Source organism: Hyla sarda, chromosome 6, assembly GCF_029499605.1.
Source record: "Hyla sarda isolate aHylSar1 chromosome 6, aHylSar1.hap1, whole genome shotgun sequence".
NCBI lineage: Eukaryota > Metazoa > Chordata > Amphibia > Anura > Hylidae > Hyla > Hyla sarda.
The window spans coordinates 49,585,102-49,598,748 of record NC_079194.1 but is presented as its reverse complement, the minus strand read 5'-3'; the positions used below and the strand labels follow the sequence as shown (position 1 = coordinate 49,598,748).

General features: G+C 43.9%; 1 protein-coding gene across 3 annotated transcripts in view; it reads left to right on the top strand.

The window, feature by feature from the left end:
* The window catches only part of COLGALT2 (collagen beta(1-O)galactosyltransferase 2), a 126,519-nt gene that overhangs the window by 87,747 nt on the left and 25,125 nt on the right, over positions 1–13,647 (top strand). For all 3 annotated transcript variants that reach the window (XM_056523655.1, XM_056523654.1, XM_056523653.1), the window contains exon 7: positions 5,798–5,874. In XM_056523655.1, the coding sequence (XP_056379630.1) occupies positions 5,798–5,874 (77 nt within the window). The remainder of the gene's footprint in view (positions 1–5,797; positions 5,875–13,647) is intronic.

Sequence of the window (13,647 nt, the reverse complement as noted above, 5' to 3'; positions counted from 1 at the left end):
GCTCTCTGTGTTCATGTGGCTTGCTCATTGGCTAAGTATGCAGCAAGCCACATGAACACAGAGCTCTGTGCGCATGGGCAAAACGTTCATTCTGGCTTGTTCTCCTGATCGGTGGGGGTCTCAGCACTGAGACCCCAACTGATCAAAATGCACACTGAAGGAAGGGGATTGCTGAAATAGTGATGAACTACACAGCTAGCTCTGTCTTCTCTCCACTGCTCTGTCCCAAGCAGAGGTTTTGCTGCACAGCTGACATGGCCACAGAGGGGGCAGCAGAGAGCACTTGTCTCCACCTTCTCCAGGACTAAGCTTCCTGCAAGGAAAAAGTAAGCACAAATATTGAAAATAAGCAAAAATATTGATAAGCAAAAGAAAACTTACAAAAACTTTAAAATATAAAAAAAATCTTTCTGTTAAAGGGGTACTCCGGTGGAAAACATTTAGTTTTTTTTTAATCAACTGGTGTCAAAAATTTTAACAGATTTGTAAATGACTGCTATTAAAAAATCTTTACCCTTCCAGTACTTTTTAGCAGCTGTATGAGGAAATTATTTTCTTTTTGAATTTCTTTTTTGTCTTGTCCACAGTGCTCTCTGCTGACACCTGATGCCCATATCAGGAACTGTCCAGAGCAGGAGAAAATCCCCATAGCAAACCTATGCTTCTCTGGACAGTTCCTGATACGGGCATCAGGTGTCAGCAGAGAGCACTGTGGACAAGACAAAAAAGAAATTCTAAAATAAAAGAATTTTCTCTCTAGCATACAGCTGCTTAAAAGTACTGGAAGGGTAAAGATTTTTTAACAGAAGTAATTTACAAATCTGTTTAACTTTCTGGCACCAGTTGATTAAAAAAAATAAAAATCTTTTCCACCGGAGTACCCCTTAAAGTATTTACATATACTCCACAGTTTATATAGAAATATTTTCTAAAACTGCCAAATACTTTTGTTGCCCAATCAGGGTGCCTCCAGCTGTAACAACTCTAGCATCCTCTGGCAGTCTTTGGCTTTCCGGACAGGCTGGAAGTTGTAGTTTTTCCTGTGGTTAGGAAACACTGTCTTAGACTAAGCAATCTAAGAGTGTGAATGCAAAGTAATTCATAAACTCTGCCCGTTATGTTGCCTGTAGAGGTCAATGGACCTTTTTGGAGGATTTCCTGGCACATGTGCGATACGTACAATCCTAATGCAGTGTGAACAAAGCCTAAGAGGCTCATCCACTTGCAGCAGAAGCCTATTGATCTCAATAAGATTCTGATGCAGTGTTTCCCAACCAGGGTGCCTCCAGCTGTTGCAAAACTACAACTACTAGCATGCCCGGACAGCCGAAGGCTGTTGCTGCTTTGTTGGTATCGTGCTGATACTGAATATACAGGGAACCCTATGCGTTTTTTTTTCATAAATAAAAAAAAAAAACGCATAGGGTTCCCCCTATTTTTAGTATGAGGCAGATACCAACAAAGCACCAACAGCCTGACGTTACCAGGATGGGCGAGGACCATTGATACTGGCCCTCCCCAGTCTAAATAATGCCAGCCTGTTACCGCCTAGGCCCAGGAGTGCCAATTTTGACGCTCCGGGCCTGTTGGTACCGTCCCATCCCGGCACCCCTGTGGCGGTAGGGACCGGGGTAATAATTGGGGGTTAGCGCTTGCTGTTTTGGGCTAACGCTAAGCCCCGGCTTAGTAATGGATTCCGTCTATATGACAGCCTCCATTACTAAGCCTGAAAATTCAATTAAAAAAAAAAAAAACACAATACATTGGAAAAATTATTTTATTTTAAAAAACACTCCCCCACAGCCCTCGTTAACCATTTTATTAAAATAAAAAAAAATCCAGTTCATCCATTATAATCCATCGAATCCGCCGTAATCCTCTGCATACACGGATCTGAAACGGAAAAAAAAAAAAAACCACTAAAAAATGTGTTAGGACATTTTTTGCGCTCTCTGCAGGGGAGAGCGCCCATAATGCAATGTCTTCCCAAACAGGGAGCCTCCAATTGGTGCAAAACTACAACTCCCAGCATGCCCAGAAAGCCTTTGGCTGTCTGGGCATGCTGGGAGTTGTAGTTTAGCAACAGCTGGAGTCTCCCTGTCTGGGTAGACACTGGTAGAAGGGTCTGTTCCCATTATCCAAAACGGACAATGTGAACAGAGCTTCAGACTTACTAGCCTGGATCCCGTCTGTAGCTCTGCCCCCTAATGACGTCATCACTAGGGGCGGAGCTATGGACCAGCGGGGACAGAAACGAGGAAGGTAAGTGGACCTCCTGTTCTGTATACACTATATACAGCTATCTATAGATAGCTGTATATACTGTATACCGCCCAAAGGGGCTATAGGAGCAGGGAGTCCTGTCAGTCTGGTGAGAGGATTGCCGGCTCCTGTATAGTATATATGGGTACACTATGCCCCCCTGTATACTATACGGCCGGGGAGGTGAGTAGTGATGCTGTACATCCCTCCTCATCTCCATACACCTTGTGGACCGGGCGCTCAGCACCCGACCCACAGAGTGGTACCTGAAGACAGTGAGAAAACGGCCACAGGGGGAAAAACTGGCTATTTCCACACACCAGGGAAAACGCCAGAAAAAATGGCAGAAAAACTGCCAAAACGCAGTAAAAACCTGTGGCAGTTTTTCTGGCGTTTTTGCAGTCTCGGACTGCTATACCTACCTGCAGTCCAGAGCCCCACTCCTCCGAAGGTCCCTCTCTTCCAGCGCTGACTTGCGCTTTGAGGCGAGCCTGCCAGCTGGATTTAAATATTCATAAGTGCCGATCACGTGAGCGCTCAGTAGGCACGAGCGATCACATGACCATTGCTTATGAATACCTAATTCCAGCCGGCAGGCTCGCCTCAAAGCGCAAGTCAGCGCTGGAAGAGGGGGATCTTCGGAGGAGTGGGGCTCTGGACTGCAGGTAGGTATAGCAGTCCGAGACCCCGCATTGGTCTCCTGTTTACCCGCACTATAACCCGGTGTATCGTGTTATAGTGCGGGGGAACTGGTGACTGTTTTCCTTTAAAGACAAAGTTGCCTCCAGTTTACACAGGACAGGTAAATCTGGACGCGTTTCGAGCATGTCCACGCTCTTTATCACAGACATTCAAACTCCCTAACCTCATTCCTTAAAAAGAAACGGTAAGGGGAGGAGTGCATTGCGTCACAGAAATCACATATGTGGATTAAAATGTAATTAAGAACAACATAAACACTCTTTTGATTCTGAAAAATGCACTAGTGTGTACACAAACTTAAAAGGGTACTCCACTGGAGAACATTTTTTTTTTTTTTTTCAAATCAACTGGTGCCAGAAAAGTTAAGCAGATTTGGAAATGACTTCGATTTAAAAATCTTAATCCTTCCGGTACTTTTCAGATGCTATGTTCTCCACAGGAAGTTCTTTTCTTTTTGAATTTCCTTTCTGTCTGACCACAGTGCTCTCTGCTGACACCTCTGTCCATTTTAGGAACTGTCCAGTGTATGAGCAAATCCCCATAGCAAACTTATCCTGCTCTGGACAGTTCCTAAAATGGACAGAGGTGTCAGCAGAGAGCACTGTGGTCAGACAGAAAGGAAATTCAAAAAGAAAATAATTTCCTCTGTAGCATACAGCTGCTTAAAAGTACTGGAAGGGTTAAGAATTTTTAATAGAAGTCATTTACAAATCTGTTTAACTTTCTGGAACCAGTTGATTTTAAAAAAAAAATTATGTTTTCTACCGGAGTACCCCTTTAAGGAATGAGGTTAGGGAGTTTGAATGTCTGAGATAAAGAGCATGGACATGCCTGAAACGCGTCCAGATTTACCTGTCCTGTGCACACTGGAGGGAGCTTCTTTTTTTAATGCAACAATAAAGCTGGAAGTTTTAACCAAGCGCTGGATCAACCGTCTTTTCTTGTCAGTAACTCTTATCACCAGTAGGTGGTGATGTAAACTCTTCTTGAAGCCTCAGCATAACATAGGCCAAGAGCAGTGTTCCCCTAACATGTGGCTCTCCAGCTATTACGAAACTACAACTCCCAGCATGCCAAGCAGCCTTTGGCCTTTTCAGGCATGTTGGGAGTTGTCGTTTTACAACAGCTGGAGAGTTGCGGGTTGGACAACACTAGCTCATAGCAGTACTCCCCTGGAAAAAAAATTTAAATCAACTCGTGCCAGAAAATTTTACAGATTTGTAAATTACTTCTATTTAAAAATCTTAATCATTCCAGTACTTATCAGCTGCTATATGCTCCACAGGAAGTTCTGTTCTTTTGAATTTCCTTTCTTTCTGACCACAGTGCTCTCTGCTGACATCTCTGTCCATTTTAGGAACTGTCCAGAGCAGCATATGTTTGCAAAGGGGATTTGCTCCTAAAATGGACAGAGGTGTCAGCAGAGAGCACTGTGGTCTGACAGAAAGGAAATTCAAAAAGAAAAGAACTCCCTCTGTAGTATACAGCAGCTGATAAGTACTGGAAAGGATTAAGATTTTTAAATAGAAATAATTTGCAAATCTGTTTAACTTTCTGGCACCAGTTGATTTAAAAAAATGTTTTCCATTGGAGTACCCCTTTAAAGAGTGTTTAAGAAGGGCAGAGGGGTATGAAGGATTTTGTCAAGGGAATGAGGGGGATTGTTGCACAAATCTGAATTTATTGCAGAAACACTAATTAAACATTCACCTGGATACACAATTGACACCTTAAGGGTGTCAATCCCACACGGCGTATTTTGCTGCGCATTTGCTGCGTATTTGGTGCTGCGTATTTTCCTACCCATTGACTTCAACAGAGAAAATAAAATACGCAGCAGCAAATACGCAGCAAATACGCCGTGTGGGAATGTACCCTAAAAGTCCATCTGCAATGAACCCATATACCATATCTAAACAATGGCGTTCTATTTTACCGATTTTATTTTTAATTTTACGCTCATTCTGCTCATCGCCTCCCACAGTCCTGTTCACACAGCGCATGTTGGGACCAGTAGTTTCATGTCGACAGCTCTAAACTTCAAAGCCGGAGAGTCAGGCCCTTCAGATGGTTTTCTTCTTTGAAAGGCTTTTTTTTTGTAGTATAAGCAGGTGGACTGTCCTGGGGCTAAATAGTAGGACTTTGTGCATCAACGTAAAATATACCGTCCTAAACCTTCACAAAATTTAAAGCAGTACTCTGGTGGAAAACATTTTTTTTTTTTATCAACTGGTGCCAGAAAGTTAAACAGATTTGTTAATTACTTCTATTAAAAAATCTTAATCCTTCCAGTACTTATTAGCTGCTGAATACTACAGAGGAAATTCTTTTCTTTTTGGAACACAGAGCTCTCTGCTGACATCACGGGCACAGTGCTCTCTGCTGACATCTCTGTCCATTTTATGAACTGTCCAGAGTAGGAGAAAATCCCCATAGAAAACATATGCTGCTCTGGACAGTTCCTAAAATGGACAGAGATGTCAGCAGAGAGCACTGTGCTCGTGATGTCAGCAGAGAGCACTGTGTTCCAAAAAGAAAATAATTTCCTCTGTAGTATTCAGCAGCTAATAAGTACTGGAAGGTTTAAGATTTTTTAATAGAAGTAATTTACAAATCTGTTTAACTCTCTGGCACCAGTTGATTTAAAAAAAAAAGTTTTCCACCGGAGTACCCCTTTAAGGTTCAGCAAAATCCCTAACCGTATGCAATACCTTGTGGTAACCCACTATTAGCCGGAGGGGAGAACCTCAGCTCAGTGGGCTAAACTGTTCACCTCCAGCTGTTGCAAAACAACAACTCCCAGGATTCATTGTCTTTTTTTATGTCTTTTTAGTTGATCGACCTCCGCTGGAGACATCGCGATATGTTCAGGTGCTGCCCAAACAGCCAGACAAGATGGGATTTGATGAGGTAAGCCGTTCTTCTCTGTTATATTACAGTGTTCACTCATTTTGTTAAAATGTAACGCCGATGTTGGTCTGAGAACCAGATATTTGTTTAAAGGGGTACTCCGCTGCTCAGCTGGCGCTGGGAGCTCGTGACATCATAGCCCCGCCCCCTCATGACATCGCGCCACCTCCCATAGACTTGCATTGAGGGGGTGGGCGTGGCGTCATGAGGGGGCGGGGCTATGATGTCATGAGCTCCCGGCTCCAGCGTTCAGAACAGTTTGTTCCAAATGCTAAACAGTGGAGTATCCCTTTAAGGCTAGGGTCATATATAACAGATCTGCTGATGACCAACCCCTATTGTATGCCTCCAGCTGTTCCTGCTTGTAGCAGCAATCCACCGATTTTACGCGCAGACACACAAGGACCTGTGAGTCAATGCGCGCATGCGCATTGTAGTCAGACATCGCAGCCGCTCTCCGCCTAGCTCAGGGAGCAGGATCTGTGAGTGCACTGCGGGTGCACATTGCGACTTGCAGGTCCCTGTGTGTCTGCTTATAGCAGCGGCGGATTGCTGCTACAAGCAAGCACGGCAGGGGGCACACTGTAGGGGTCGTTCAATAGCGAATCCGCTGCGGATTTTATGCTGCGGATTCGCTATTGAACCACCCCTACAGTGTGCCGCCTGCTGTGCTTGCTTGTAGCAGCAATCCGCCACTGCTATGAGCAGACACACAGGGACCTGCAAGTCCCCATGTTATATGTGACCCTTCCTTTAAAGGGGTTATCCAGGAAAAAACTTTTTTTTATATATATCAACTGGCTCCAGAAAGTTAAACAGATTTGTAAATTACTTCTAAAAAAAAATCTTAATCCTTTCAGTACTTATGAGCTTCTGAAGTTAAGGTTGTTCTTTTCTGTCTAAGTGCTCTCTGATGACACCTGTCGCGGGAACCGCCCAGTGTAGAAGAGGTTTGTTATGGGGATTTGCTTCTAAACCGCACGGTTCCCGAGACACGTGTCATCAGATAGCACTTAGACAGAAAAGAGCAACCTTAACTTCAGAAGCCCATAAGTACTGAAACAATTAAGATTTTTTAATAGAAGTAATTTACAAATCTGGCAAAAAACAGAGATATCAATGTCCGGCACTGCTGCTGACCACCGAAAAGGACCTGGATCTAGGATGAATAGGAGTAATCCCCGAAGCTGAGGTAGTGCTCTGACTTGTGAGACGAGTCAAATACAATGTGCAAGGAGAAGGTGAAAAAGTCGGCAGACTCACCAGGGCTTCTTTTTTCAGGGTTGCTTCTTTATTAAATACTCACATACAAAACTTTGTGCGAAAGGGGAGAGAGGATCACATGGAGGGGGGTATACGCCAGACAGTGAATACCCCCCTCCATGTGATCCTCTCTCCCCTTTCGCATAAAGTTTTGTATGTGAGTATTTAATAAAGAAGCAACCCTGAAAAAAGAAGCCCTGGTGAGTCTGCCGACTTTTTCACCTTCTCCTTGCACATTGTAATTTACAAATCTGTTTAACTTTCTGGAGCCAGTTGATATATAAAAAAAAAGTTTTTTCCTGGAATACCCCTTTAATCTCCCGGGAAGTTCATAGCCAAGACTTGGCTATTGATCGCTCTATATTGATCGCTGTAGTCTCAGGCTACCCAATTTTTTATTTTTTTTTTTAAATCCCTGACAACCCATCTAACACCTAAATGACCTTTAAATAGTTTTTGCGTTTATGATGTAAAATTTTATATTGAGCCAATGTTCCCATTCATTGTATGCGTTCAGTATGTTATTTTTTTCTAATGGCCCAAAAATGTGTTGCCCACATATCTCTTCGTATGCACGTGCATCTGCAATTGAGAAAGGGTAAGCTTATACCCGAAACGCGTCTTGCCTATGGATGTCACTCGCTGTTTGCCCTTTCAATACAGTACGGCAGTGTTCACTACACTAGTCATCGGTACTTCTCTATGGGATAGCGCCGCTCTTGGAGTTTTTTTCTTTTCATTTATGCACTACTGGAACCGATGCCACGGCTCCCATGGCCTGCAATCCATAATATACCCCAGATGTTGGGGTGATACGCCTATGTCCTAAACTCACCAGGTGAGAGTCTATAATCCCGAAGCTCACCATATTCCCATTGTACTCGCAGGATTACACGAAGCGCTGTCCTCCTCCTTCTTTTTCTTTTCTCTCTTTATACAGTTCCTGACACGGACAGAGGTGTCAGCAGAGAGCACTGTGTGTGATTGGAAAGAAATACACAACTTCCTCCAGGGTATACAGTACTAAAAGGCTTGAGATTTTTAAATAGAACTAATTTGCTAATCTGTATAAGTCTCTGACACTAATATGCAGTGGTCCCTCAAGTTACAATATTAATCGGTTCCAGGATGACCATTGTATGTTGAAACCATTGTATGTTGAGCTTTTGACTCTATACAAACCTGGTAATTGGTTCTGAAGCCACAAAATGTCATCCAAAAATAGGAATAAGTGAGGATTAAAGAAAACTAAGTAGATAACTAATATAGATAAAGCAAATCCTTCCATATAAAAGTAATAAACATCTGCTGGGAGCTGTAATCACTGTCTATGTCAGTGTTTTCCAAGCAGGGAGCCTCCAGCTGTTGCAAAACTACAACTCCCAGCATGCCCGGACAGCCAAAGGCTGTCCGGGCATGCTGGGAGTTGTAGTTTTGCAACAGCTGGGGGTACCCTGCTTGGGAAACACTGGTCTATGTAGAGGACAGGAGTTTCTTCGTACAGCACATGCAATGTCTTAAAAAAGTAACATGGAGCCGTCCTTACCTTGTGTCCAAAGGAGCAGCTAACCCTGGTTCAGGTAAAGAGTACAGAACATGTAATACCTCCCTGTACTGTAGGGGGCGCTACCAGACACCAGTCAGTGCATGCACTTCAGTAATACAGGTGTTTTACCAGTGAATGCCCATTCTGATTGGTCGGTTCTTCCAGCCATTGACACGTTTCACAGATCTGGACTGTCTGTAGCATTGTATGTTGAGTCTGGTTTTAAGTAACAATGGTTGAGAAAAGATCATTGTATGGTGAAACTGTTGCAATCTGAGGCCATTGTAAGTCAAGGGATAAATGTATAAAAAAAAAAAAAGTTTCTTTTTAAGCAAATGGTTGGTAGGTCCCGCAGCTCCTTCTACTACGGATTTACAAGCACTTTTCAGTATGTCCACCATTGTTGCCTCCGGTTTTCAGTTTGATGGGTTGTTTAGTTAATGGGGTACTCCGCTGCTCAGTGTTTGGAACAAAATGTTCCGAATGCTTAGAGCCGGCGCCGGAAGCTCGTGACATCATAGCCCCGCCCCCTCATGATGTCACGCCCCGCCCACTCAATGCATGTCTATGGGAGAGGGGTGACAACCGTCATGCCCCCTCCCATAGACTTTCATTGAGGGGGCGGGGCGTGACGTCATGAGGGGGTGGAGTTATGACGTCACGAGCTCCCGTTGCCGGCTCTAAGCATTCGGAACATTTTGTTCCAAACACTGAGCAGCGGAGTACCCCTTTAAGAAAACACATAAATCCCTGACTAACACTACAGAAAAGCTCTGCTGAGTTCCTAGGAATAGTTCATTGTAATTAATGCAGATTAGAGGACCACGTCTGGATTAGAGGACCACTGTAGGTGCCTCCTGGGCATGTCTTTTAAGGGTCTCATTTTGCGTGTTACAATAATGAACTCTACGGAAGATCGTTCATAGTGACCCAGCAAAGTCTACAATTTCACAGGTCAGAGAAGCCTCAGGGGCGGCTTTAGGGTTAACCTGTAACATTTGTTAGAGGTGGTAAGTACTAAATCCATTCCTGGGATTCCAGGGCAGGAATGTAGGAGACTAATTGTAGGGCCGCTGTTTACAGTCCTGGAATAATCATCCCCAGGTGTTTCCTAAATGACTTTAGATTTAAGACACATCAGTGTGATGAGACATTCAGGACTAGAAGAATTCTTCATAATGTAAGGATAAGGATAAGGACTTTTCTATATTATAAAAAATTAAAGGGGTATTCCAGTAAAAAACATTATTTTTTCATATCAACTGGCTCCAGTAAGATTTTAAATGACTTCTGTTAAAAAAATCGTAATCCTTCCAATACTTATCAGCTGCTGACGTTGAGTTGTTCTTTTCTGTCTGACAACAGTGCTCTCTGCTGACACCCCTGTCTGTCTCAGGAACTGTCCGAAGCATTAGAGGTTTGCTATGGGGATTTGCTCCTTCTCTGGACAGTTCCTGAGACAGACAGAGGTGTCAGCAGAGAGCACTGTGGTCAGACTGGAAAGAACAATTCAACTTCAGCAACAAATCCTACAACATCTGTCAGCATGGCTCTTCCTTCTAAAGGACAATCTGGTTTGTCTAGTATGTGATGGTTTTGTTTCTACAGGAAGGGAGCTAATATGTGTATTATTTTCCCCATGGAGCATTGTCCAAGAATATGTCTCCATACACACATGGGTTTATTTTATGGGAAACAGTAAGGTTATGTATCTCCATGCCGACATTCCCCTGACAGCAGATCCGCTCAGCATAGACGTCTCATAGACGGCAATGCATTCCATGCGGAGTCCGCAGAAAGAATAGACATGTCTATTCTTTCTACGAATGCCGGAATTTGAATTTCCACGCCAAATGTTTCCAATTTTCTCCACGGAAATTCTGTTATGTGAACAGCTCAACAGAATCGCCTTGAAATCAATGGGACTCTGCTGCTGTGGAACCTCCAACGTGTGAACATAGCCAAACTGCATCTAAGGAATCTCCCGAATATTCCCCATGGAGATTCCGAGTGCGGCCAGCGCTGACTGAATCAGTCGGCACTAGGGCTGCGGGGAACGCTGCAGTCTCCAATAGATTGCAATGTGTTCCGCGAGTATTTCTGCCTGAAGAAAGAGCAACGCCATTCTTCAGGCGGAAATTTTCACACTCCCCCTGTTCACCAACGGCGGCGCCGCGATATGATCGTGGGTTGCTATGGCAGCAGGAGGTCAGATCATGACCTCCTGTCTGCCTGCTACGGAAGCCTGTGAGATCCTGGATCGCGCAGGCAGTACAGTGTGCAGCTGATCGGGTCACTAATGTAACAGTATTGCAGCATAGTATAACCTGTGAAAAGAATAAAAAATTTAATAAAAAGTTCTTCAATAAAAAAATAAAAACGCCCCTTTCCCAATAAAAGCCCTATATTATCACCAAAAAAAGATCAAAAACACAAATCATATACATAATAGGTATTGCCATGTCCGTAATGGCGTGTACTATAAAAATATAATGTAAGTTATCCCGCACGGTGAACGGCGTAAAAAAAACAACAAAAAAAAGTGCAAATGTCGCCAATTCTGGAATAAAAAAGTACCGGTCACCCCGCAATTAAAAGTAATTAAAAGTACGGCTCATCCTGCAAAAAAATCAGCCTTTACTCAATGGCGTTGGATGAAAAATAAAAAAGTTATGGCTGTTAGAAAATGAATGGCAGAAAAATAATTTTGCTTAGAAAAGAAAAAAGAACATAGAAAGCCATATAAAATGGTTATCGCCATAATCGGACCGTCCCACAGAATAAATATAACATCACTTTTACCGCACAGTGTACACCATAAAAAATAAAAAAATACCCCAGAAATTTTCCAGTTTTTCACAAAAATATGTCAACAAAAATGCACCACTACAGTACAATATGTCACGGAAAAACAATCTTAGAATTGCTCCACGAAAAGCGTTCTAAAGTTATTACCATTTAAAGAGATACTTGTCAAATAAAAAAAAAATAGCCTGGTCATTAAGGTAAAAAATGGGTACGTCCTTAAGGGGTTAAGATTAATACAGGCCCTGAGGGGGCAGCGTGTGACTCTAAAGATAGAAGTAACACCATATTCGGCTTTTCAGGCCTGGCACTAGGCGTTAATTTTCCTGGAGTGTTCCTTTAAAGCGTACCTGTCAAATCCTACAAAAAAAATCTAAATATCAATATGTTATTCAGTAATTATTCCTGACCATGTACATCTAATTGTTCTGCCTCTATCAAATATATTTATTATAAAAATTCCTCTTTTCATTAGCTCACAGTGTTAGCAATCCTCTCAGGGGAAGGGGGCGTGTCCCTCCTTGTGGTATTACGAGGTGATAGGTGCATGGTGGGAGGGGGCGTGTCCCTTCCTTGTGGTGGTGGGAACTGATTGGTGTGTGGTGGGAGGGGGCGTGTCCCTTCCTTGTGGTGGTGGGAGGTGATTGGTGTGTGGAAGGAGGGGGCGTGTCCCTTCCTTGTAGTGGGGGGAGCTGATTGGTGTGTGGTGGGAGGGGGCGTGTCCCTTCCATGTAGTGGGGGGAGCTGATTGGTGTGTGGTGGGAGGGGGCGTGTCCCTTCCTTGTGGTGGTGGGAGGTGATTGGTGTGTGGTGGGAGGGGGCGTGTCCCTTCCTTGTGGTGGTGGGAGGTGATTGGTGTGTGGTGGGAGGGGGCGTGTCCCTTCCTTGTGGTGGTGGGAGGTGATTGGTGTGTGGTGGGAGGGGACGTGTCCCTTCCTTGTGGTAGTGGGAGGTGATTGGTGTGTGGTGGGAGGGGCTGTGTCCCTTCCTTGTAGTGGTGGGAGGTGATTGGTGTGTGGTGGGAGGGGACGTGTCCCTTCCTTGTGGTAGTGGGAGGTGATTGGTGTGTGGTGGGAGGGGGCGTGTCCCTTCCTTGTGGTGGTGGGAGGTGATTGGTGTGTGGTGGGAGGGGACGTGTCCCTTCCTTGTGGTAGTGGGAGGTGATTGGTGTGTCTGCTCATACAGCCTTGTCCATTAGTCATCTCTTGTCTATGACTCACGTACAAGCCTGATGTTGCTGCAGGACTGGTTAGTGTCCCAGTAGGTATGGGGACCCCTAGTGGTGGGATTTTCAGGGTACGTTTTCTTTATTAAATATTCGAAAGGTCTTAAATTTTCATCAATAACAAGATATAGAACTTTCACATGTTGTAGAGGCAAAGGTTTTGATCAGTCAGGTCTTAGTGTTCAGACCCTGACCAATGGTTAGAATTACGCCCCTTTCACACCACTGTTGTCACACGGTAGTGTGACGGCCGTCAGGGCTGCCAGGGAGAATAGAGGGAAAAAATATACTGCTTGCGCTGTCTTTTTCTCCCGCTACCCCCGCTGAAAAACAGCTGTGCCCAGCGGATCCCATTGACCATAATGCGGTCCTGCTGTTGCCTGTTGCGTCCTGACAAAATGACGGCCATCAAACTAAAAAAAAAAAAGAGGCTTTGATGGCTATTCTCGGCGGGCGCAACAGGCAACAGCAGTGTGGAAGAAGCTTTAGCATGAAGAGCTCCCTAAAAGTATTCTTTGCCTCCTCTGTGCCACATGACCGAGACATGTTAATTACTATGTTAATCAATGGGATGGTCTTGGTCACCGTCACATAGAGCTGGGAGAGAAGCTTGTTCTAGCAACAGGTAGACGGTAAAGTGTGCCTGTCACTTAAAAAAAAAAAACTTTTGACATGTTGTAGAGACACGTCATATGTTTTCACCCCTCAGGTCTCACTTAGCATGCGCTTCTCCCATTTTCTTCTAGCCATCGGTCTTGGTGTGAAACCTCAGCCCTCAATCAATCAAAAACTTTTGAGGTGTCTCTACGACAAGTCAAAAGTTTTTTTAAGTTTTTTTTCTTACAAGTTTTTATTCTGGAAAGAAGAATACAGATTGTAATAAAACTTGTATTTGCCAAATCTAAGGAATTTTAGGAAAATTTGATATGCCTCT